The following is a 27,542-nucleotide window of genomic DNA, read 5'->3' on the forward strand; positions in this document are numbered from 1 at the left end:
TGGATCACATATTTAATTTCCCCCCTTTTCAGATTTTGAACTATTATGGAAAAGGAAAAGTGAGAATTACATTAGTAACAAAGAATGACCCATATAAACCTCATCCTCATGATTTAGTAGGAAAAGACTGCAGAGATGGCTACTATGAAGCAGAATTTGGGCAAGAACGCAGACCTTTGTTGTAAGTACACAGTCACGGACATTTTTAGGAATAGTATAAGAATAGGATTCTCCTGTTTCCTATCTATGTACCTCTGTTACTTTTTGGCAGAATAAATAAATTCCTCACTGTACTTCTATTTACTGTAGTATATATTTGCATTCTCTTATCATTTGCATTAGAAGTACCCTTTCATTTTTTATTAGTAGACACAGCCCATGATGGTAGTAGGAGTACTTCTTTATTGTAACTAAAAGTAAACAAACTTATTTTATGCTGCAGTTTTCTGTCTTAGTTTGAACAATTTATGAAAGCTTTTCTCTAACTTAAAAATTGTCAGATGTGAAAAAATCACCTGGAAAACTGGGATTTTTATTTGAAAAAGGCAGTATAAAATTAACATACAATAATAGTTTTAAAATTTAAAATATGTATATAGTACTTTGTGTGTGAGGCTGCTGGGTTCATTTTCATCCTATTGGTGAAAGTGTAAATAAATAAAATCTTTCTGGTAGGTACTATAATTTCAGCAAAGCCTGAAATTATATGAATGTCTCTTGAACTAGCAGTTCTACTTCTAGGAATTTATCTTGAGGAAATAATCTAATTAAGTATGTTCTGAAACTTAGCTGTAATGATGTTCACTGAAGCTTTGTAATGGCAAAAAGTTAGAAACAATCCAGATTATAAAACAGAGGGAGATTTGTTAAACTGGTACCTCCATGCAGTGTACTCCTATGTAGCCTTAAAAATAACATTGCAAAAATGTCTTTGTATAGAAAGATATTCCCAATATTTAGATAAATAAAATAAGACTTTACAATGAACTGTGATAAATAATTAAAAATTTTTTATTTTATATTGGAGTATCATTGATCAACAATGTTGTGTTAGTTTTTCAAAAGTAAGTGTGTACATATACATGGTAGTTTAAACACTAAGATGTTGATAGCAGTTTTCTCTGGGTAGGAAGAATTGTGGGGTTTTATGTGGTTCTTTTAACTGATGTTCTTTTTATAATTCTTTTTGTAATGAACATGTATTGCTTGTGAGAAAAAAATGAAACTGATTACAACAGGAAAAGATTAGTAGCCTCCTTAAATACAAGTAGTAACCATTTAGAAAATATACTTTAGTAACAGCACAAAGCATAAACTATCTGGTTATACAAACTTGGCAAGGAATACTTCCTATTTGTATTATTTCACCTCCCAATGTTTTACATTGTAGATTACTCACTTAATTGAAACATAATTACTTGTTTTCTGATTTAGTGAGAACAGACTCTTCTGTTTTACTTCTTATTTCTCTGGCTCTTCTTTGTTCAGTTCAGTTTAGTTGCTCAGTCATGTCCGACTCTTTGCGACCCCATGAATCGCAGCACGCCAGGCCTCCCTGTCCATCACCAACTCCTGGAGTTTACCCAAACTCATGTCCATCGAGTCGGTGATGCTATCCAGCCGTCTCATCCTCTGTTGTTCCCTTCTCCTCCTGCCCCCAATCCCTCCCAGCATCAGAGTCTTTTCCAATGAGTCAACTCTTCGCATGAGGTGGCCAAAGTATTGGAGTTTCAGCTTCAGCATCAGTCCTTCCAGTGAACACCCAGGACTGATCTCCTTTAGGTATAGGCAGTTAGATTTTTGGACTACCTTATTTATGTCCATTGATGCCCAATAATGCCTTTAGACGCTTACTTCTGGGAAGGAAAGTTATGACCAACCTAGATAGCATGTTAAAAAACAGAGACATTACTTTGTCAACAAAGGTCCATCTAGTCAAGGCTATGGTTTTTCCAATGGTCATGTATGGATGTGAGAATTGGACTATATGAGCACAGAAGAATCGATGCTTTTGAACTGTGGTATTGGAGAAGACTCTTTAGAGTCCCTTGGACTGCAAGGAGATCCAACCAGTCCATCCTAAGGGAAATTGGTCCGGGGTGTTCATTGGAAGAACTGATGTTAAAGCTGAAACTCCCATTATATTGGCCATTTGATGTGAAGAGCTGACTCATTTGAAAAGACCCTGATGTTGGGAAAGATTGAAGGCAGGAGGAAAAGGGGATGACAGAGGATGAGACGGTTAGATGGCATCACTGACTCAATGGTGATGAAAACTGTTGGTGATGGACAGGGAGGCCTGGCGCGCTGCGGTTCATGGGGTCTCAGAGTCGGACTCGACTGAGCGACTGAACTGAAGTGAACTGAACCTTGTCCCTCAATCCAAAATCCTGTTAAGGATCATACATTGTATTTAGGTGTCATGCTTATTTAGTCTCCTTTAACTTAGAATATTTTCTCAACTTGTGTTGTCTTTCATGACATTAACATTTTTGAAGAATGTTATTTGTTTTGAAGAATGTTATTCAATGTGGGTTAGTCTGAATGGTTGCTCATGATTGTGTTCATGTTAACATGAAATATTTTGGATGAGAAATCTACAGAGGTGATGCTGTATTGTTCTCAAAGTAACACTTCAGAAGATGGTGATACTAGTTTTTTTCCCATTGGTGATATTATTGGCATTCTATTATAAAGAAAAACTTATCCATATTCCCCTGCCTCAGTTGAAAAAATACCAGTATAGACTCATGGATTCTTTTTTTGACAGATAATTTTGTTTATTTATTTTTGGTTGTGCTGGGTCTTTGTGGCGGACAGGCTTTCTCTGTTTGTAGAGAGCAGGGGCTACTCTCTAGTTGCAATGTGTGGGCATCTCTTGTTGTGGGGCACAGATTATAGGGTGCCCTGGCTTCAGTAGTTGCAGCTCCCTGGGCTCTGGGTCATGGGCTCAGTAGTTGTGGCACACAGGCTTAGTTGCTCCATGGCATGTGAGATCTTCCCAAGTGAGAGATCTAACCTGTGTCTCCTGCATTGACAGGCAGATTTTGAGCCACCAGGGAAGTCAAGACTCATGGATTCTTAGAGTCAATGCATTATAATTGGATGCTAGTCTATTACTAGCATTATTATTCTGATTTTCACGTTGTCACAAATTTGACCAATCCAAGCCCCTTCAGTGGAGAAGGAAATGGCATCCCACTCCAGTATTCTTGCCTAGAGAATTCCATGGACAGAGGAACCTGGCAGGCTATAGTCCATGGGGTTGCAAAAAATCAAACAGGACTGAGCGACTAACTAACACACACAAGTCCCTTCAAACTGTTTACGCCTGCTCTAGGCTGTGAGCTCCATGAGAGGAGGGATTGTATATTCCCATTACTCATCACAGTCCTTGGGACACAGTAGGAACTCCAGAACTTGTTGAATGACTGTGAATGAATGAATAATTGATTCAGATAATCTCTGTGATCTTGGTTTCCTTATGTCAAAATTTGTGTGAATAGCACTCAAATAGGATTATTCAGATGAATCAAGTAATGTGTAAATATCTTAGAGTCCTTTAAAATGTCAAAGAAAAAGTGAGAACCAACCTAAGAATCTTTCAAAGAAGTGGAATACTTTTGAAGAGAAATATGGTTTTAGGGTTCAAGAAAGGATTACAAGTTCAAAATTTATTTTTTAATTATTGGAGGCAGAAGAAGGAAGTGTTAAAGATATTTTAGGTGTTAAAAATCACAAGGATGGTAAATATGAAAAGCATGAACAGTAAAACAACAGAGCATAGAGGGGGCAAACATGGCAAGTGACCCCCTGTTGCCAAGGGCCATGTGAAGTTTGAGCAAATAGTAATGTTATTATAACCAAGTTTTGCTTCCTTATTCACACCCACCCAATTTTAATGATGTCATGGTTTTTCCATGTGGGAACAAGTATGACTCGTGGTGGTAGGGGAGTTCCCCCCACCATCCTCTGTACTACTCCTATGCAAATTAGTAATATTTGTAGCTGTTGAGAAATTTTCCATAAATGACATTTTGAAACTGTTTAAATATTATTGTTAGTTTTAAATATCTGTCTAATGAAAAAATACGTAGTTTGATGCTTTCTTATGATAAACGGTTATTATAACTTCATGTGATAAGGCATAAAACATATTCCACTGCTGCTAGTAGTGAAGTCATTTGTAGTCAGAAACCAGATGTCTGTGGAGTGGAGAGGCTGAGGTATGAGAGGACTAGCAGGCATTGCAGCCAACTGGAGAACCCTGTGTCAATGGGGCCGCAAACTTAGCTCCAGGCAGGTGTTTCTGTGCCAGTCTACTGTTGCTTTTAAAATATTCAAGAGAAAGCAGGAATGTTTATATGCAGTTTCCTGATTTTTAAATGTTGGTAGTCTGCACACATTTTAAAAACATGTAGTCAGCATTTTTATGAACTCAGCAAAACTATACATGTAGGTGTCAGCCTTTGGGCAACTTTTTATGACTTTTGCTTTATATTATCAAATGTACAGATTCTATTAATTTGATTATGAATTTTTTGGGGAGGTGAATTTTAGCTTTGTGGTGTTGCTTTCCTATTAATCTTTGTCTACTTTGATATATTTGATGCAGGAATGTTAGTAAAATATAACTGTAAAACATTATATATAAAAGTACTATAGCGTATATTACTTTTCTCTTTAACAGTTCTCTTAGAAATATAACCCCATTTTTTATCCTCACATCTTTATCATAGGAATTGGAAATGTATTTCATGCTTTTAATATCTCCATCTGACATTATGATGACTCCTCAATGTTGGATATATGCTTGATTTTTGCAGTATTCTTTAATAAAATCTCATTTATGTGTCCCTGTGTTAGCTCTAAAGAAGTTTGAAAGTTTTGTGTTTCCCTTCTAGTTTTCAAAATTTGGGTATTCGATGTGTGAAAAAAAAAGAAGTAAAAGACGCTGTTATTTCAAGAGTAAGGGCAGGAATCAATCCTTTCAATGGTGAGTATGTTTGATTTAATTATTTCTATTATTTGGATATTTAGTTATTTGTGTTAAGTGATTTCTATTTGTATCTTTAACCTGTGTTTTAAAAGCTGTCTTAAGTTCTGTGTTCACTTACATACTTGTCTTACACAGTATCCGAGGAATGAAATATATTTAAAATGCTTCAGTGTTGAAAAAAAATTCCTATGCAGACAAGGCTTTGTGAAGAGTGTCATTGTTTTCTGTAATAAAATCTTCTCAAAAACATTCTGATTCTCTTTGAATGTGGCCTTCCTTTTGCCATACCAGCAGACAATTTATACTCCCCTTGCTGAATATTGAATAGGCACTGTGGTTATAAGGTATTGGAATGCATTTAACTCCAGGCATATTCAATGGTGAAGTAGTTTAGAAATAGTAGTATAGAAATAGCAGAGGCCGTGTAAAATATCTACATAGTGTATTTGTTGAGTGGATTTACTAGAAAGTTACTGTGTGGTGGATTTTATTGGGGTGGCACTGCCTGGTGCAGCACCTGGTAACTGTGCCACAGTTGCCACCGGATAGGTGAGGGCTGCTGACACCCTGCGCCACGGTAGTCTCCTTTGGAAAGTCATCTGCAGTCACTTAAATATGCATTAATTCGGGTATCGAACAGCTATACAATTTTCAAAGAATAGATTTCTTTTTCATATTTAAAATATCCTTATAGTGTTGGTTTATTTTTTTTTTCAGATGTTTAAAAATAAATTTAAGTGATATCATGATAATTTAAGGAATATGCTCATAGATAAGTAGTGTCTTGTGAATTATAAGGTCTATATCTCTTTTCTCTAGATCTTTATTTTTCGTACTATTTAGTATAATGCAGAAAGCAAAAGTCCCTTTCAGTATTACTCACTGTAAGAGACTACTGTTAAATTTGATGAAAATTTTTCTAGAATTTCCTTTTTACATGTGTCATGTATTTATATATATATTTTTTAATATAAATGGAATCATGTTGCACTTCCTAATCTACTATTTCTTTCTTTTCACTCAGGAATATATCTTAAATAACTTTCCATATCAGTACTTATAAATCTATTTTGCTTTTTAACAGTATTCTGTGGCTTAGTTAGGCTTTAATTTGTTGATCTTGTTATCTATTAATAAACATTTAAGTTATTTTCAACTTACTAAAATGCTCAATTGAATATATACTTTGAACTTTTGTGTGTTGCTTTTTCCTTATATTGTTTATGTTCCACTTCCTTATTTATAAAATGGAGATAATAATAGTACCTACCTCATAGACTGTTATAAGAACTAAATGAAGTAAAATATGTGAAGCACTTATTATGTACTAGGAACTATTCTAAGTGACATATAAGTACATGTTATTAACACTAAGCCTTGTTCTGGATTGGTAAAAACAAAAAAGAAAAAAAATACTTCAGCAGTGGCCCATCTGCCATTCTGCATTTTTCTTTTTAATACCCTTTCCACTGGCGTTCAGAAGATTTGGGTTTGAATTCCAGCTCTGCCCCTGCTATGTACTATGTGACATAGGAAAGTTAAGTAACCAAAGCTTTGGTTTTCTTTGCTGTAAAGCAGTGCTATAATGATAAAATAAAATAGTGTACATGAGTTACTTAACATTTACTCCTTGACATACAAATAATACTTAATAACTGGTAGCTATTATTTATAATATACTACACTATGCCTATTTCATACTACGCCTAGACTAGATGGCCTCTTTAATTTAAAAGTTGGCCTTTTACTTTAACAATGAATCAGAATTTTAAATGAGCATACTCTTGACCCAGACATTTTCTACTTTTGAAAATTATCCTAAGGAAATAATACCTGGTGGAGCTAGGATTTGAAAACAGTTACCTTGGCTCCCAGGTGCATGGTTTTATCTCAACTATGCTTTATAACTCCCTGCCCCCATTAAAATAATCTTAGAACAATGCTTTAGCATATTACTGTGATTAAAAAGTTCCAGTGGTTCTTTAAATAGGCTAAAAATTAAATGGCCTTAAATTTGAAATTTTCTACATGTAGCTCCAACATATGTTTCCTACCTTCTCTTCCACTGTTAACTCTATTCCAGAAAAACTGTTTTGTTCACTTACCCTGACCAGTTGTCAGTCAACCTTCTCTGTTCTCACCACCATTAGTCGTGATCACCCTCCAGGCAGTTTATACACTCTACATCCAGAAAGATTCTTCTGAAACCAGTATGAATCATTTCAGAATTGTACTTATTATCCTTCAGTGGCTCCACATCATCTTCACCAGTGACTCTCAATTTGAATGTGCGTAGCACCCCCTTAGTACTTGCTAAAAATGTAGAATCCAGGCCACATTTTCCCTAATTTGATAGTCTGGTGTGGGGCCTTGAGTGCTGCATTTTAAAAAAACATCTAGATCCATGTTTCTTAACTACAACTCACATTAGGAAATAGATTTTATTTCTCTACTCAATAGATACACACATAGATTAAAAAAAAATAAAGCAATATTGTTACTTCATGTAATATACTGTCTAATCTGTTCCTTTCCATTTTATTTTATTTTATTTTTTTTATAGAAAAACATGTCCAACCCAGTAAATTAATTTTATGACCAGTGGCCCTAAACTCTTGGTACATGCAATACACCCTCCATCTGTTCTGTTCTGGTCCATTCCATTTGTTTTCTTCTTCTTCTTTTTTTTTTTAAGAAGATGCTCAGTTAACCCACTAAATTAATTTTAGGACTACTGGGTCTCAAAGTACAATTCAAAATTTTCTGCCCTAGACGATTCTAATGCTGGTGATCCATAGACCACACTTTGAGGAACTCTGATATACTGGCTAGATTGAGTTTCTCAAGCATGGCATTTAAAGCCCTTCATATTCTGATCCTTGTTTTCCATTCCAGCATCATCTCTAGGTATCATCTTCTGCCTCTCTGTTCTTCTGTTTGCAGTTCTTTTGCATGAAATTCTTTAATCTGTCTGATAAATTCTTTCTGCTCATCCCTCAAATTTAAGAGACACTTCTTTTACGCTTTCTGTGATCTTCTTGGAGCGAAGTATATGTTTCCCCAAAGTGCTATATATATTTCTAACACTGTTTGCTATAAATTTATTTATATGTTTCTCCCTCACTGAATTGTGAGACTCTGAAAGGTAGGAACCGTTCTTCTGTGCATCTCTGGTACCTAGACCAGTGTCAGATACACAGAAGAAACATAATTAAAATATGTTGACAGAATAAATAAATAACTGAATGAACATGCTTTGTTTGTACTTGTCTACCAAAAATACTCAAATTGCTTTCCTTTGCTTTCCTTATCTGAAATGCCTTTTCAGTTCTCTTGAGCCCGAAGTCCTATCCCCTTAATTATACCATTCACTTAGCAATTGATCACAAAAAGCTTTATGATAACTATTAGGTTTTCTGAGATGATTTCATGCTTATTGTAGACAGAGTCTCTAATGGAACTTACTTATATTTGACTTTGGCACCTAAACAATGTATTTGTGTTACTGTTATATTAGATATTTATCTTTACAGCCAAGTACCTTCAGGCAATGTGTTTTCTCCCTGTATACAGTAGGTTACTCATCTTAACTACTTATGCATTCATTCCTTTGACAGATTTTTACCTTATTTTATCCTTATAGTCCCAGATTGTTCTTGGTGCTCAGGATAAGTCAGTGAATAGAACAAATAGAAATTTCTGCCTTTGAATAACTTATATTCTAGGGAGAGAGACTAGGAGTTAACAATTAAACTTAATAAACAAGTATATAATTTATTGGGAAGCCCAGGTGGAGCAGTGGTAAAGAATCTGCCTACCAGTGCAGGAGGTGCGAGAGATAAAAGGTTCAGTCCCTGTGTAGGGAAAATCCCCTGGAGTAGGAAATGACAATATTCTTCCCTTCAAAGTTTCATGGACAAAGTAGCCTGCTGGGCTACAGGCCTTAGGGTTGTGGAGTCAGACATGATTGAATAGCTGAGCAGCCACACACACATATCATTTATTAGACAGCTAGAAGTACTAAAGGATAAAAACAGCAGTGTAAGGAGCCGGGAATCTGTAGTTAGGGGGATGGGTTATAAATTTAAATAGAATGGTTAGAGTCACCTCATTCTCTATTCTGATGTGGTTTTTGTAATAGAAATAAATATTCTGTGTTTTTTTGTTTTTCCTAGACTGTTGAAATAAAACCTAAAATGTGCATTTCTAATATTAAGCAAAACATATAATATCTAATCCCCTTGAAAGAACTCAAAACACTAAAAACTAATGGAAGTAATCTGAACTCAGTTGTAGAGTTACCCTTTCTTGGTTGTTTATTCTGTGTTATTTTCAGAATATACCAGTAAATTCTACCACTTGTATAGGAATTTGCCAACCTAAACTGACACTTTTTAAAATAGATGTATCACTTAACACAGGAAAATTCTACTGATAAAGAATTACAAGATTAGTATCTGACTTTGTGTTATATATTTATGATATATAGAAACAATGGAATTGGAAATGTTTAGCTGAATGGGATCTATGAATTCTGGTCTATAGACAATCTGATTATGACAGTCCATTTCCTAAAGATCAAGTATGTGAAAATACAAAGACTATTAAAAATTGTTTTTGCTTTGTGTGTATCTAGGATGTTTAAGGTGAGTTCTTTCTTGCCATTAGTTCTTTAAAATAGTAGCTCTCTCTTGCAGAAAGGGACATATAATAGTCAAGTAGTATTAAACTTGAGGCTTCATGTAAAATACCAGTTCAAATTATCTAATATGTGCTAAAGTCTAAATTGGATGGAGGAATTTAATTAAGGGCTCCGATAGCAATTTTTAACTGTGTTCATTTAGCTGGCACCAAAAAAAAAAAAAAAAAAAAGACTTCATGGGGGGCTCTTACTGCAAAAGCAGGGAAAAAAATTTTATCACTTTCTGGCTATGTATTTAATGACATGTAAGGCATTCTAATATTAATTTAATTAATTAAAAGCCATAAGATTTTTACAATAAAGAATTCGCAATTCTGTTTTATTAGTTACTTTATACTGTTTTTCATGTACAGAGGACACTGAGTTGTTAGGGGAGCACAAAGACTATTTTACAGTTAAGTTTGGGAGGATAATTCTATATTGGTAGTCTGAAAGGGAATGCAGTTTAAAAAGACAGATAGTCTCTAACAGATTGTCCTCTCTAAAGTGTGGTTAAATACAAGAAAATAAGAGCCTTTCCTCACAACTTAAAGCTTAAAAAGCAAGAAGGAAGAAAAAGCTTTTGTGTATTTTGTTATCCTTTCTTCCTTGCAATCATTTTAGAAAGCTTTCTTTATTACCCTGTGCAGAACTTGGGACACTTCTTTTATGCCTTCAGTGTAAAGGCATATGCCTTGAACATACTCCCATTATAACACTTTTCATGTTATTACATTATATAATTTTAGCTTATATATCTGTTTCTCATCCAGACACTAATCTCACTAAGGGCAGGCACTGTCTTCTCATATCTCTATTTGGCATTTGTTTTAGTGTGTAGCACATAATAAAAACCCAGTAAATATGTTGAAAGAATAAGTAATGAAAGGTAGATTGCTGTGACCATTTACCTTTTGCCTGGCACACAAGCACTTAAATGTTAGCTTTTACTGTATTATATCTATACATTTTAAGTAACAGAAATTAAATGAATTATCACTAAACTTTGTTTTTCTTCCTTAAATGAGACATAGGTCTTAAAATTGTTAATCTGTGTACTGTATATTTTTGACCCATTAATCACTTTTTAAATTTTAGTAATATTTAGCAATAATTAGAATATTAGAAAAGTCACATCTCTAGAGCTAGTAGGTGTTATAATTGATTTAAAATTTTTAATCCCTATTTTCAGAAGAAATCATGATCATATCTTTTTGATGAAGATAAAATTCTTACTGCATATACACTGCTCCTAAGTATTTATAAAGATGGCTTAAGGAGAATAATTGTTACCTTGTATTTATCCTTTTGATAAGGTATAAAGAGAAATTTTAAACTAGTTTAAGAGAAATTTAAGAGAATTTAATTAATCTCATGCTTACTTTTGTTAGATTTGCAACTATCATTTTTCACATTGCAGAATTTTTTAAATAAGGCCTTTTGTATTATGCTATGTATATATTACAAAGCCTACAGTAAACATTATCTAAGTGGAGGAAATGTAAGCATTCAGTCTGAAGTTAGGAATGAGAAAAGGATGTGCACTCTTGCTGCTTCTATTCGCACTGTCATGGAGACTGTAACCAGTGCGCAGAGATCAGTCAAAACTGAGAAAATAAAACCAATTATTGGAAGCTATTATTTACAGTGAGAATGCAAAAGGATATAGAAATTATTAATATGTTTATTAATAAAAGGGTGAATGCATATAAAGTTAACATACAAAAGTCAGTTGCATTTCCATAGGACAGCAGCAAATAATTAAAGGAATTGTCAGAAAATAGAAAAATAAATGACCCAATCAAAAAATGGGCCAAAGAACTAAATAGACATTTCTCCAAAGAAGACATACAGATGGCTAACAAACACATGAAAAGATGCTCAACATCACTCATTATCAGAGAAATGCAAATCAAAACCACTATGAGGTACCATTTCACACCAGTCAGAATGGCTGCCATCCAAAAGTGTACAAGCAATAAATGCTGGAGAGGGTGTGGAGAAAAGGGAACCCTCTTACACTGTTGGTGGGAATGCAAACTAGTACAGCCACTATGGAGAACAGTGTGGAGATTCCTTAAAAAACTGGAAATAGAACTGCCTTATGACCCAGCAATCCCACTGCTGGGCATACACACTGAGGAAACCAGAAGGGAAAGAGACACGTGTACCCCAGTGTTCATCACAGCACTGTTTATAATAGCCAGGACATGGAAGCAACCTAGATGCCCATCAGCAGATGAATGGATAAGAAAGCTGTGGTACATATACACAATGGAGTATTACTCAGCCATTAAAAAGAATACATTTGAATCAGTTCTAATGAGGTGGATGAAACTGGAACCTATTATACAGAGTGAAGTAAGCCAGAAAGAAAAACACCAATACAGTATACTAACACATATATATGGAATTTAGAAAGATGGTATCAATAACCCTGTGTACGAGACAGCAAAAGAGACACTGATGTATAGATCAGTCTTATGGACTCTGTGGGAGAGGGAGAGGGTGGGGAGATTTGGGAGAATGGCATTGAAACATGTATAATATCATGTATGAAACGAGTCGCCAGTCCAGGTTCGATGCACAATACTGGATGCTTGGGGCTAGTGCACTGGGACGACCCAGAGGGAGGGCATGGGGAGGGGGGAGGGAGGAGGGTTCAGGATGGGGAGCATGGGTATACCTGTGGCGGATTCATTTTGATGTTTGGCAAAACTAATACAATATTGTAAAGTTTAAAAATAAAATAAAATTTAAAAAAGAAAAAAAAATACCTAGCAACAGATCTAAGAAATCATGATCAGGATTTCTTTACAGAAAATTTCAAAATTTTATTATGAGATAATTGTTGTTTTGTTGTTTAGCTACTAAGTCATGTCTGATTCTTTTTGTGACCCCATGGACTATAGCCTGCCAGGCTCCTCTGTCCATGGGATTTCCCAGGCAAAAGTACTGAAGTGGGTTGCCATTTCCTTCTCCGGAGGATCTTCCCAACCTAGGGATCAAACCCACATCTCCTGCAATGGCAGGTGGATTCTTTACCACTGAGTCACTAGGGAAGCCCATTATGAGAACACCTAGATAGATGGAGAGGTATATCATGTTCTTTATTATCAATAATATAAGATAGTATATTTTCCCAAATTGATATATAGGTTCAGTGAAATTCCAAACTCCCAACAAGAATTTTCAATAAGTATGATAATATGATTCTGAACAGGAAAAGGAGGATAATTTATAGAAGACGAACAGTAATGAGAAACTGACCTTATCAGCTATTAGGACTTATTATGAAGAAATAGTTATGAGATATTGGGGTTTATTATGAAGAAGTACTAATTAAGTAGTATTGTGGTAACAATCGGAGAAGGCAATGGCATCCCACTCCAGTACTCTTGCCTGGAAAATCCCATGGACGGAGGAGCCTGGTAGGCTGCAGTCCATGAGGTCGCTAAGAGTCGGACACGACTGAGCGACTTCACTTTGACTTTTCACTTTCATGCATTGGAGAAGGAAATGGCAACCCACTCCAGTGTTCTTGCCTGGAGAATCCCAGGGACGGGGGAGCCTGGTGGGCTGCCGTCTATGGGGTTGCACAGAATCGATCACGACTGAAGCGACTTAGCAGCAGCAGCAGTGGTAACAATAGACTAAATGACCAGTAGAGTAAAACTGAAAGCCCAGAAACAGACTTATGAAAATATGAAACTTCAGCAAATGACAGTGGTAGCATGTCAGATCAAGAGAAAGGGAGGAAATATTGATAGCTGATAAATGAAGCTGAGGAAAGTTGGATTCCTTGCCTCTCGCCATATATAAAAATCAGCCTTCAAATGCCTTAGATTTCAGTGTAGATGAATACTTTAAAAATTCTTAGTATAAAAGAAAAAAATCTAAATATATATATTTATATATATAAACCTCTTAGTATAAAATGTTGGTAGATAGATTTTAGTCCTTGGTTTCTATAAAAAGATAAGACATGAAGTGTTTTCTATAAAACAGTTGATAAATTTGATGACATTTTAAATTTCAGTTTATTGTGTTTTTCAGTTCTATTGAATTTTGCTTGGTTCCTTTTATATAGTTTCAAGTACTCTGCTGAACTCTCAGTATTATCTTCAACTCCTTAAATGTTAAATATAGTGATTTTAAGTCATGTATCTGAAAACTTAATTATTTGGAATGTTTGTAGTCTGTTTCTATATGTTGTTTTTCTTGTCTTTAAAAAAAAAAAATTACCTTGTCTCTTATGCCAGGACTTCCCTGGTGGCTCAGAGGTGAAGAATCCACCTGCAATGCAGGAGACCCGGGTTCAGTCCCTGAATTGGGGAGATCCCCTGGAGAAGGGAATGGCTACCACTCCAGTATTGTTGCTTGGAGAACCCATGGACAGAGGAGCCTGGCGGGCACAGTCCATGGGATCAAAAAGAGTCAGACATGACTGAGCTACTAACACTTTCACTTTCACTTCTTCTTATGCCTGCTTATTTAAAATAGAGTACAGTATTCTGGCCTGGAGAATTCCATGGACTGTATAGGCCATGGGGTCACAAAAAATCAGACACGACTAAACAACTTTCACTTGAACCAGTCACCTTGTACACAAAAGTTTTGAGGTCTAGGATGTAGTAATCTCCCTTCAGAAGGCTTTCTTGTGGTAGGTGGCTAGTCACACTAGAAGTCTGAGATCATCTAAAATTAGTGAATGATTTAGGTTATTTGATGCTGGGCTGTTATCCCTGTGAGGTCTTTCCGTCCAGTTCACCCTTACTCTGAGTTTAGCTTCTCAAGAGCCCCAGCCAAAGCACTGGGCATTTATCAGATTCTCTTATCTTTGGCAGACCCTGCACTCCTTTATTTTTCATCTGTAGTCTTTTGAAAGCTCATCTCAATTTCTCATCCTCTTAGCTACTTCTAAATTGGCAAGATATATCTGGAAAACAAGAAGCCTCTTATCCTGAACTTACCTCTCTGGGTTTCTTTGATCCTGACTTATAATAAATAAATCTTTATTCCCATTCCTGGTTTGTTAACCAGTTTATTTTTCCTCCATGTACTATTTTAAAAGATTTTAAAGTTTTCTTGAGGTCTCATTTATATACAGTGGGATCCACCCAGATGTATGTAACACCACCATAGTCAAGATGAGAAATATTTCCACTACCTCCACTATTACTGCTGCTAAGTCGCTTCAGTCGTGTCCGACTCTGTGTGACCCCGTAGACGGCAGCCCACCAGGCTCTCCCGCCCCTGGGATTCTCCAGGCAAGAACACTGGAGTGGGTTGCCATTTCCTTCTCCAATGCATGAAAGTGAAAAGTGAAAGTGAAGTCGCTCAGTCAGGTCCGACTCTTAGCAGCCCCATGGACTGCAGCCTACCAGGCTCCTCCATCCGTGGGGTTCTCCAGGCAAGAGTACTGGAGTGGGGTGCCATTGCCTTCTTCTCCACTATTACTACAAAATGTCTTTGTCTACCTCCCAGTCAATTCCCTCTTCCCCTCTCTGGCTCCAGTCAGCTCTTTGCTTTCTTTTGTCATCAATTAATCTTTTCTAGAATTTTCCTACAAATGAAAGCATGTGGTATATATTTTATATCTGGTTCCTTTTGCTCACATAATATTTTTGAGATACATACATGTTTGTGTATATATTCATAGTTCTTTTATATTACATAGCTGTCACAGTTAGTTTATCCATTCACATAGGTTTGTTTTTAAACTTGTCAGAACACTTTTCTAATTTATTTTTGTGTGTATTGATTACTCATCTCAGGAATTGAGAAACATTGTCTTAAACTGTAAATTTATAATGTTTTAAAAATTATTTTAATGAGGTGGATCTCTCATTGCCTACCTAATTGTGCCAACAGAGATTGCTGTGGTACAGATGTTTGTATCATAACATTTGACCTTTTAGTTGTACAGATATGTTTTTGTAGGCTCTTTGGAATTGTAGGCTTAAGAATGCTGACAGTGGAATAATTTTTAATATCATGATAGCTACTGAGTATAGTTTACATAAAAACAGTCAAAAATACATTATCATTTTTATTATTGCTAACTGTGAGAATAAAGAATTTGGGTTTTAACCGTTTTCAAATTTCGTATTTCAAGTTTCAATGCTTTTTGAAAAATAAAATTGTCATATAATTTAATATATGTATTTCTTGCTTTTTATAAACATGGCTATTAGTTATAGTTGATTGCTACACCTTATAGTATTCTTTGAAAAGGCAGTTATATTTTCCTTTGGAGCTAGATTTATTTTAAATAGCAGTTTCTGTCATAAAACGTGTTAAAAAATTTTTTTTTCAGAACTGTAAAATTTTCCTGCTGTGGGTTTTTTGTTGTTGTTGTTGTGTTGTTTTTGAGGAAAGTTAAGTTTGCACATAAAATTTCTTAAGGAAATTAGCTGACTTAACTCATCTAGTATCCTCTTGGTATTTGATCCCTAAAACATTGATCTAAATTTTAGTAAATATTCCTGTGTATGTCATTTTTATGCAACACATATGTAAAATTCTGTAATAGGGTTCAGTTTTTTTAAGAGCATAGGCTCTGGATTCAGTGGCCTGAGTTTGAATTCTTCTCTGCCACTTCTTAGCTGTGAAACATTAGATATGTAATTTCATTTCTTTAAAATCAGTTCCTCATCTGTAAAATGGAGTAATTCTTATGCAGATTTTGGAGATAATTTGCAGAGTCCTTAATGTATGACTGAACTAAATACGTATTTGTTAAATTAGTGAATGAATGCCTAGTCTCTGTTGTATAAAACCTACAACCATTTTTTGTAAAAATTTGATTTATGCAACTTTGAGGTTCTGCTTTAAATACCAGATGACTGGGATAGTTGCTCCCTGACCATGGTCATTACTTATGAATTATGATGGATAGTGAAATATATGATGAAAAGCATAAAAGGCTGGCTTGAGATTGTGTACCATTGTATTTTTGTTAGTACAGATTTAGATGCTACTTACTAAAGGTTATTGGCTGTATTGGGCAGGGAGGAGGACTTAACAGGGCTTTAGTTCTATGTGACTATTCTATATTCTTATTTTTTTTTAAATGAACTGTTCAGTCCCTGAACAACAGCTGCTTGATATTGAAGATTGTGACCTCAACGTGGTGAGATTATGTTTTCAAGTTTTTCTCCCTGATGAACATGGTAATTTGACAACTGCTCTACCTCCTGTTGTCTCCAACCCAATTTATGACAACCGTAAGTAATTTGTTTTTCTTGTATTTGTAGCCTTGACTTTTTATTTTATTACTTATTTGGCCACTCTGGGTTTTTGTTGCTGCATGGGCTTTTCTCTAGCTGGAGAGAGTGGGGGCTGCTGCTTTGAGGCGCGCAGGCTCCTCATTGTGGTGACTTCTCTTGTTGTGGAGCACAGGCTCTAGGGCACTGGCTCAGTGGTTGTGGTGCACAGGCTTAGTTGCCCTGCATCATGTGGAATCTTCCCAGCCTAGGATCGGACCCACGTCCCCTGAATTAGCAGGCGGATTCCTAACCATTGGACCACCAGGGAAGTCTCAGTGTTAGCTTTTTAAAAAATTTTAAAGTATTTTGGCAATTTAAAAAAACGAGTATGTTCATTATGGGAAAATTCAAACATTATGGAGTAGATGTTATCTATCTAAAGTAGATAACAAGCAGAGTAAACCTCCTATAATCTCATTCTCCAAAGATATTTCATCAGTTTCTTCTTACTGTATATACAACAAATACCTCATCATCATCATCATTCATACCATCTATGTTTTTGGCAACTTTTTGAAAAAATCATCACTGATTTTTTTTTTTACTTTTTTTTCCCTCTTAGAAACATCTTGAACCTCTTTCCCTTTCAGGTACCTGATTTTTTTCAGTAGCTGCATATGATATAACTGTATCACACTTTTATAAATCATTAGCTTGGAGAAGGAAATGGCAACCCACTCCAGTATTCTTGCCTGGAGAATCCCAGGGACGGGGGAGCCTGGTGGGCTGCCATCTATGGGGTTGCACAGAGTTGGACACGACTGAAGAGACTTAGCAGCAGCAACTTGTTACAAGGCATTTGGTTTGTTTCCCTCTCAATTTTTTTTTTTCTTTAACAAATTGTATTGCATTAAATATATCCTATATGTGCCTATCTTGTGTAGATGTCCCTAGCATAAATTTGTAGAAGTAGAAATGTTGGCAAATGGTAGATTAAAGGATCTGGATATTTATAGTTTTAAAGATTATGAAATTGCCCTCAAATATTTCTGTGTATGTATACTCTTACATATGTGCCCACCAGTGGTGTATGACTATACCGGTTCTACATGCAAAAAGATAGTGGAACATAGAGTTATAAAGGTAAGGTAAATCAGACTGTCCTCATCATGGAGAGCTTTGAATGCCAGGGAATTATGGGAATAATGTTGACCAGATAATAGGAAACATGAAAACTGCATTGCCATAGGGTTATGGTCATGATTTTATAAGTTCAATCTGATGAGAGTGTATGGGATGGATAGGAAAAATCCCAGTTTACAAGCAGGGAGATTTAATTAGAAGAAGTGTTAATGTCTACAGTTGAAATCATAAGGCCCTAAATAAACCGAGGCAATACCATTAAGAAAGGAAAGGGATAGATGTGGAAGATTAAGGTATTGAGTGTCCTTTGTTTATACACTAAAGCTTTTATTGCTATCTATCCTGTAAATTGTTTTCCTAAAACTTTCCACCAAAAAGGAATAAAACATATTACTAAGGTTCAGCTCAATTCAGTCGCTCAGTTGTGTCTGACTCTTTGTGACCTCATGGACTGCAGCATGCCAGGCCATCCTGTCCATCAGCAGCTCCCAGAGTTTACTCAAAGTCATGTCCATTGAGTCGGTGATGCCATCAACCATCTCATCCTCTGTTGTCCCCTTCTCCTCCCACTTTCAATCTTTCTGAGCATCAGGGTCTTTTCCAAGGAATCAGTTTTTCACATCACGTGGCCAAAGTATTGCAGTTTCAGTTTCAACATTAGTCCTTCCAATGAATATTCAGGACTGATTTCCTTTAGGATGGACTGGTTAGATCTCCTTGCAGTCCAAGGGACTCTCAAGAGTCTTCTCCAACACCACAGTTCAAAAGCATCAATTCTTCTGTGCTCAGCTTTCTTTATAGTCCAACTCTCACATCTATATATGACTACTGGAAAAACCATAGTGATTTTGAGCATTACTTTGCTAGCGTGTGAGATGAGTGCAATTGTACAGTAGTTTGAGCAATCTTTGGCATTGCCTTTCTTTGGGATTGGAATGAAAATGGACCTTTTCCAGTCCTATGGCCACTGCTGAGTTTTTCAAATTTGCTGGCATATTGAGTGAAGCAGTTTTACAGCATCATCTCTTAGGATTTGAAATAGTTCAACCAGAATTCCATCACCTCCACTAGCTTTGTTCATAGTGATGCTTCCTAAGGCCCACTTGACTTCACATTCCAGGATGTCTGGCTCTAGGTGAGTGATCACACCATTGTGATTATCTGGGTCGTGAAGATCTTTTTTTCTATAGTTCTGTGTATTCTTGCCACCTCTTCTTAATATCTTCTGCTTCTGTTAGGTCCATACCATTCCTGTCCTTTATTGAGCCCATCTTTTCATGAAATGTTCCCTTGGTATTTCTGATTTTCTTGAAGAGATCTCTAGCCTTTCCCATTCTATTGTTTTCCTGTATTTCTTTGCATTGATCACTGAGGAAGGCTTTCTTCTCTCTCCTTGCTGTTCTTTGGAACTCTGCATTCAAATGGGTATATCTTTCCTTTTCTCCTTTGCCTTTCACTTCTCTTCTTTTCACAGTTATTTGTAAGGCCTCCTCAGACAACCATTTTTGCCTTTTTGCATTTATTTTTCTTGGGGATGGTCTTGATTCCTGCTTCCTGTACAATGTCACGAACCTCCGTCCATAGTTCTTCAGGCACTCCAACAGATCTAATCCTTTGAATCTATTTCTCACTACCACTGTATAATTGTGAGGGTTTGATTTAGGTCATACCTGAATGGTCTAGTAGTCTTTCCTGTTTTCTTCAATTTAAGTCTGAATTTGGCAGTAAGGAGTTCATGAACTGAGCCACAGTCAGCTCCTGGTCTCATTTTTGCTGACTGTATAGAGCTTCTCCATCTTTCGCTGCAAAGAGTATAATCAGTCTGATTTTGGTATTGATCAGCTGGTGATGTCCACCTGTAGAGTCTTCTCTTGTGTTGTTGGAAGAGGGTGTTTTCTATGACCAGCGCGTTCTCTTGGCAAAACTCTATTAGCCTTTGCCCTGCTTCATTCTGTTCCAAGGCCAAATTTGCCTGTTACTCCAGGTGTTTCTTGACTTCCTACTTTTGCATTCTAGTCCTCTATAATGAAAAGGACATCTTTTTTGTATGTTAGTTCTAGAAGGTCTTGTAGGTCTTCATAGAACCACGCAACTTCAGCTTCTCCAGCATTACTGGTTAGGGCATAGACTTAGATTACTGCGATATTGAATGAATTGCCTTGGAAACAAACAGATCATTCTGTCATTTTTGAGATTGCATCCAAGTACTGCATTTCACGCTCTTTTGTTGACTGTGATGGCTCCTCCATTTCTTCTTGCCCATAGTATTAGATATAATGGTCATCTGAGTTAAACTCACCCATTCTAGTCCATTTTAGTTTGCTGATTCCTAAAATGTTGATGTTCACTCTTGCCATCTCCTGTTTCACAACTTCCAATTTGCCTTGATTCATGGACCTAACATTCCAGGTTCCTATGGTGTATTGCTCTTTACAGCATCGGACTTTACTTCCATCACCAGTCACATCCACAGCTGGGTGTTGTTTTTGATGTGACTCTGTCTCTTCATTCTTTCTGGAGTTATTTCTCTACTGATCTCCAGTAGCATACCGGGCACCTGCCGACCTGGAGAGTTCATCTTTCAGTGTCCTGTCTTTTCGCCTTTTCATATTGTTCATGGGGTTCTCAAGGCAAGAATACTGAAGTGGTTTGCTATTCCCTTCTCCAGTGGACCACGTTTTGTCAGAACTCTCCCCCATGACCCGTCCGTCTTGGGTGGCCCTATACGGTGTGTCTCATAGTTTGATTGAGTTAGACAAGGCTGTGGATGCAGCGCACCTGGGTATGGCATAAACCCTCTTGGAGGAGCTCACCATCAAAACCCCACCATGGAGCCGCCAGAACTTACACAGGACTGGGGAAACAGAATCTTGAGGGCACAAACAGAAACTTGTGCACACCAGGACCCAGGAGAAAGGAGCAGTGACCCCACAAGAGATTGACCCAGACTTGCCCCTGAGTGTCCAGAAGTCTCTGGCGAAGGTGTGGGTCGGCGATGGCATGCTGCAGGGTTGGGGCACTGAGTGTAGCAGTGCGTTCATCAGACCTGTTGAAGGAGGTCGCCATTATCTTCATTGCCTCCACCATAGTTTGGCCCCAAGTGAATAACAGAAAGGGAACACAGCCCCACCCATCAACAGAAAATTGGATTGGAGATTTACTGAGCATGGCCCTACCCATCAATCAGAACAGACCCAGTTTCTCCCTCAGTCAGTCTTTCCCATCAGAAAGCTTCCATAAGCCTGTTATCCTTCTCCATCAGAGGGCAGACAGACTGAAAACCACAGTCACAGAAAACTAACCAGTCTGATCAAATGGACCACAGCCTTGTCTAACTCACTCACTAAGGTAGCAACCCATTAAAAAGAAATCCTTTGTATTTAGGTGCTCCTAATACTGCAGAATTAAGGATTTGTCGTGTAAACAAGAACTGTGGAAGTGTCAAAGGAGGAGATGAAATATTTCTACTCTGTGACAAAGTTCAGAAAGGTATTTTTTGGGTTTTGTTTGTTTGTTTCATTGAATTCAGAATATATTTTAAATTGATTGGTACGTTTTACTTTGTGTTCGAATTATTTGTCTTTGTAATCACTAGACGACATAGAAGTTCGGTTTGTGTTGAATGACTGGGAAGCAAAAGGTGTCTTTTCACAAGCTGATGTACACCGTCAAGTAGCCATTGTTTTCAAGACTCCACCATACTGCAAAGCTATAATAGAACCGGTAACAGTAAAGATGCAGTTGCGGCGACCTTCCGATCAGGAAGTTAGTGAATCTATGGATTTTAGATACCTGCCAGATGAAAAGGGTATGACCTTTTGTGTTAATGTTTTATATGGTTCTTAGTCCTGCTAAGAATATTGTCTTGTAGGATATATTAGAATACAGTCATATTATTTATTCACAGTTTTCTTTTCCTTAAAGTTTTTGTTGATTTTTGACTCATCTTTGTGCTCTTTGAATCTTTTTCTTAGGAAAGGAATCTAGAATAATTTCAACATATCTCAACTGTTTATTAGAATTTGTTTTATATTTGAGATTCTGTTTTGGTCCTTATTGTGCCTTCTTGATAGATGGCAAACTTGCCACTCAGAAAGTGGTCTCCAATCTTGGTCCTAATCTGCCCTTGGCCCATTAATTGACCATGGGTTAACCTGTAGGTATTATAATAAAACAAGATGAATATTATAAACTATTTTTTACTAAGAGAAAAATGCCCTTTATTACTGACTTGGGACATACTTTGTGACCCCTAGAAATCCATGTTATGTACATTTATTTAAAGCATTTTCTATGTAGGAATAAAACATCTATATATGTGTTAAAGGAGAGGAACCATACTCATTGATGATTCACACATTTTCCTGATTTCTTTCTAACCAGACACATATGGAAATAAAGCAAAGAAACAAAAAACAACTCTGCTTTTCCACAAACTGTGGCAGGATTGTGGTAAGAATATTTTGGTTTGATTGGTATTTAAGTAAATTTGGTTTTGGGTTTTTTTTTTTTTTTTTTTCAGTTTTTCAAATTTTAACTGATATACTGTCGTTTTTCAAATTACATTTAATAATGGAAAAAATTTATCACAGGAGTTAATTTTCCTGAAAGACCTAGACCTAGTCCCCTAGGACCAACTGGAGAAGGAAGATTCATCAAAAAAGGTATTTTATGCCCAATAGAGTATTCCTTGTGATCAGAGAGACCAGTGTTTTGCACAATATACTCGAATTCTATTCTTAATAATGAAAACTGAGTCTTTGATTTATTCCATTCCTACATTTTTTTTTCATGCTATGAATATTGAATGAATTGATCTCAGCTTCTGAAAGTCCTGTTAGCAACTGTGATTATGTTTTGGGATTTATTGTTTGAGAAATTACATTTCATTCCTATGGTGGTAATTGTACTAATTACAGTATGTCATGAAAGAAATGGTTTATACCTGCTCAATTACCTATATTTATTTATAAAGTTTTACTAGAACACAGCTCATTTGATTGCATATTGTTTATGGCTCTTTTCTTGTACTATTAGAGCTGCAGAGTTAAGAAGTTCCAATAGAGGCTGCATGGTGCACGAAACCTAAAATATTTACTATCTGGCTTTTTATGGAAAAAAAGTTGCCAATTTCTGGTTTAGATTGTTATCCAGGGTTAATTAGAAGTCTTTTTTTTTCTTTTAATGTTCTTAAATCAGTGCTTCTTGGTTTAATATGTACAGCAGTCATATAATACGTAATTAAATATACTACTACATTTTTTTCTGAAAATTTTATAGACCATTAGTGTGAGTTATATCATAATATGGCTTAGAAATTTACGTAGATTTCTCAATCATCCTTAATGTTTCCTCCATCCCTCCATTTTCTCCTGAAAGAAGAGAATATGAAATGATTTTGAATATTTAGAGGCCCATTAAGTGAAATTCTGACATTTATCTTTCACATTTCAAAAATACCTTTATAAGGCCTCAGAAGCTAGATTTCCACATTTAACAGAAATGAAATTTTCTGTGCCAAAATAACTTACCAAATTATTTTATATGCATTTGTAAAACAGTATTACAGAATTCAGTTTTGGACTTATGTAATAATTATCTCCTATTTAACATTTTTATTTGAAGCGTTTGATTTCCTTGAAAATTTTTTGAGTGTTTATGTAATTTTAATTTAGAATTTTGTTCATTTCAGTTTTGTAAAAATACATTTCCTTCCCACAGAGCCAAACTTGTTTTCTCATGGTGCAGTTTTGCCAGAAACTTCCAGACCTGTTTCAAGTCAAGCAGAATCCTACTATTCCTCCTCTGCGTCCATCTCAAGTACATTGTCACATCCTGCTTCAGCCATGCTACCGATGGGTACTCAGTCTTCTTCAGGCTGGTCATCAGTCGCCCACCCCACCTCACGCTCAGTCAATACAAATTCACTGAGTAGTTTTTCAACAGGGACACTTTCCTCTAATTCACAAGTTATCCCACCATTCCTGGAAATGAGTGATCTGAATGTTTCTAATGCTTGCATTTATAACAATACTAATGACATAGGTAGAATGGAAGCATCATCCGTCTCACCAGCTGACTTATATAGTATTTCTGATGCCAGCATGCTGCCTAACTGCCCTGTGAACATGATAACGCCCAGTAATGACAGCATGAGGGAGACCGATAATCCGAGACTTGTGAGCATGAATCTTGAAAATCCTTCCTGTAATTCAGTGTTAGACCCAAGAGACTTGAGACAGCTCCATCAGATGTCTTCTTCCAGTATGTCAACAGTCACCAGTTCTAGTACTACTGCTTATGTTGCACAGTCAGAGGCATTTGAGGGATCTGACTTTAATTGTGCAGATAACAGTATGATAAATGAGGCAGGACCATCAAACAGTACTAATGCAAACAGTCATGGTTTTGGTCCAAATAGTCAGTATTCAGGTATTGGAGCTATGCAAAATGAACAATTGAGTGATTCATTTGCATTTGAATTTTTTAAAGTTAACTTGTAAGATATAAATGGTGATTCAAGAATTAAATCCCATTAAAGGTAACTATTTTGATGCTACCTTTATAAATGTAACATTTTATGCTTCCTTGACTGAGACTATACCACATTCATAGACCCTTCAACCCTTGAACAACATAGGTTTGAACCTATGGTCTCCTTATACGCAGATTTTCTTTACTATGTCACAGTTGGAGCGTAGTTGAATTCATGGATGCAAAACCGTGGAGACAGTGTGCCAACTATACAGTTTTTTTTTTTAATTGGAATATAATTGCTTTACAAGGTTTTATTACTCCAGATTTTTCACTGTATGGTGTGTGAATACCCCAACCCCCATGTTGTTCAGCTGTACTTATAACCAGGTATGTAAGGAGTTCCTCTAATAGGCACTCTTGCCTTGAGAACTTCTTGTTTTGCTTAAACTGACGAATGATATTTGCTTTTAAGCAAATTTAAGGTAAAACCTGTAATGGCTATGCCATTGGAAAAATTAATTCCTTTATTTTTGGGGACCCCTAAAATAAACCCCAAGGTGACCCCTAAGGGGTTTTCTGAGGATTTTTAGAGTTGTTAAGATTTACATGTACCTCAAACTTCCTTTAAAATGCTGATTGAACAGAATGCAGTAAGCTTTCAAGTAAGCTTTCAGGGTATGGGAGTTCTCTACATTTTGTACTGTTTAGATCCATACATTTAAAATTGCTTGACGTTAGCTTTACAGTTGAGTTCAGTCGCTCATTCGCGTCCAACTCTTTGTGACCCCATGGACTGCAGCACGGCAGGCTTCCCTGTCCCACACCAACTTCTGGAGCTTACTCAAACTCACGTCCATCAAGTCAGTGATGCCGTCTAACCATCTCTTCCTCTTGCCGGCCCTTTCTCTTCCTGCCTTCAATCTTCCCCAGTTTCAGGGTCTTTTCTAATGAGTAAGTTCTTTACATCAGGTGGCCAAAGTATGGGAGTTTCAGCTTCAGCATCAGTCCTTCCAATGAACATTCAGGACTGATTTCCTTTAGGATTGACTGAGTTGGATCTCCTTGCAGTCCAAGGGACTCTCAAGAGTTTTCCAACACCACAATTCAAAAGCATCAGTTCTTCGGCACTCAGCTTTCTTCATAGTCCAGCTCTCACATCCATACATGACTGCTGGAAAAACCATAGCTTTGACTAGACAGACCTTTGTTGGCAAAGTAATGTCTCTGCTTTTTAATATGCTGTCTAGGTTGATCATAGCTTTGTTTCCAAGGAGCAAGTGTCTTTTAATTTCATGACTGCAGTCACCATCTTCAGTGATTTTGAAGTCCAAGAAAATAAAGTCTGTCATTGTTTCCCCATCTATTTGCCATGAAGTGATGGGACCAGATGCCATGATCTTAGTTTTCTGAATGTTGAGTGTTTAGCCATCTTTTTCACTCTCCTCTTTCACTTTCATCAAGAGGCTCTTTAGTTCCTCTTCACTTTCTGCCATAAGGGTGGTGTCATCTGCATATCTGAGGTTATTGATATTTCTCCTGGCAATCTTGATTCCAGCTTGTGCTTCATCCAGCCTGGCATTTCATATGATGTACTCTGCATATAAGTTAAATAAGCAGGGTGACAATATGCAGCCTTGATGTACTCCTTTCCCAATTTGGAACCAGTCTGTTGTTCCATGTCCAGTTCTAACTGTTGCTTCTTGACCTGTATACAGATGTCTCAAAAGGCAGGTCAGGTGGTCTGGTATTCACATCTCTTGAAGAATTTTCTACAGTTTGTGGTGATCCACACAGTCAAAGGCTTTGGCCTAGTCAATAAACCAGATGTAGATGTTTTTCTGGAACTCTCTTGCTTTTTCAGTGATTCAGTGGATGTTGGCAATTTGATCTCTGGTTTCTCTACCTGTTCTAAATCCAGCTTGAACATCTGGAAGTTCACAGTTCACGTACTGTTGAAGCCTGGCTTGGAGAATTTTGAGCATTACTTTGCTAGCATGTGAGATGAGTGCAATTGTGCAGTAGTTTGAACATTCTTTGGCATTGCCTGTCTATGGGACTGGAATGAAAACTGACCTTTTCCAGTCCTGTGGCCACTGCCGAGTTTTCCAAAATTACATCCATGTTTTAAGAGGAAGAAGTTTCCTTGGACCTTTCCTCTTCTGTTTGTGTCCCGACTCACTGTGATCTCATCTAGTTTCATGCTGTCAACTCCCAATTTTTACCCCTAGCTTAGACCCACCCCTGAACTCCAGACTTGGAGAAAGAGAGAGACAGAGCGTGTGTGTGTATGTACAACAGCTTGTGTAACATGTCTACATAAAATTCTAATTAAAGCTCAAACTCAACACACTCAGAGCTGAGTTCTTAATCTTCTCTCCCAAACTTGCTTGTCCTTCCTCAATAAATGGCAGTGCCATGTTTCTAGTTGCTCATATTCAAAACAATGGAGTCATCTTTGCTTCTTTCTATCTCCCATATATCCAATCCACCAACAAATCTGGTAGGCCCCACCTTTGAAATATATCCAAAGCTGAGCACCTCTTTTGACCTCTGCTGTTAATATCCTGTTCTGGAGCATATCTTCTCTTGCCTAGATTGAATTATCACTTCCCCAAACTCTCTTTACATCTTTGTGCTCCTGCAAGTCTATTCTCTGTTGAGTGGCCACAGTGGTTCTTTTTAAAACAAATGAAATCATATTCACTTGCTCAAAGCTATCCAGTGGCTCCCCATGTCACTCAGAGTAGAGACTAAAGTCCTTAAAACTAGCAGGCCCACACTCCCTTCCTCTCCTCACCTCATCCACTACCATTTTCCCCTTCTCGTTCAACTCCAGGCTCTCTGGCTTCAGCACTCCTCTTCAAAAACACCAAGTACAATTATAAGCAGCTCATGAAACTAAATGAGTAAATGGTGCTGAGTACTTTTTTTTAAAGCCATAGTTTCATTGTCTTAGTTAAAACAGGATTATTAAGTGGTGATTTTTTTTTTATTAGAAACTTCAATTGTAACAATGGGCTTCCCTGGTAGC

At 36.7% G+C, this 27,542-nt stretch overlaps 1 protein-coding gene across 1 annotated transcript in view; it reads left to right on the forward strand.

Moving 5' to 3' along the window:
* Positions 1-25,254, forward strand: part of REL (REL proto-oncogene, NF-kB subunit) — a 38,332-nt gene extending 13,078 nt beyond the window's left edge. The window contains exons 3-10 of the mRNA XM_027555374.1: positions 33-181; positions 4,905-4,996; positions 16,769-16,909; positions 21,419-21,523; positions 21,630-21,842; positions 22,418-22,486; positions 22,627-22,698; positions 23,756-25,254. Of these exons, the coding sequence (XP_027411175.1) occupies positions 33-181; positions 4,905-4,996; positions 16,769-16,909; positions 21,419-21,523; positions 21,630-21,842; positions 22,418-22,486; positions 22,627-22,698; positions 23,756-24,537 (1,623 nt within the window). The 3' untranslated portion in view covers positions 24,538-25,254. The remainder of the gene's footprint in view (positions 1-32; positions 182-4,904; positions 4,997-16,768; positions 16,910-21,418; positions 21,524-21,629; positions 21,843-22,417; positions 22,487-22,626; positions 22,699-23,755) is intronic.
* Positions 25,255-27,542: the final 2,288 nt, after the last annotated feature.

The sequence above is a fragment of the Bos indicus x Bos taurus genome, chromosome 11 (genome assembly GCF_003369695.1).
Source record: "Bos indicus x Bos taurus breed Angus x Brahman F1 hybrid chromosome 11, Bos_hybrid_MaternalHap_v2.0, whole genome shotgun sequence".
Lineage (NCBI taxonomy): Eukaryota > Metazoa > Chordata > Mammalia > Artiodactyla > Bovidae > Bos > Bos indicus x Bos taurus.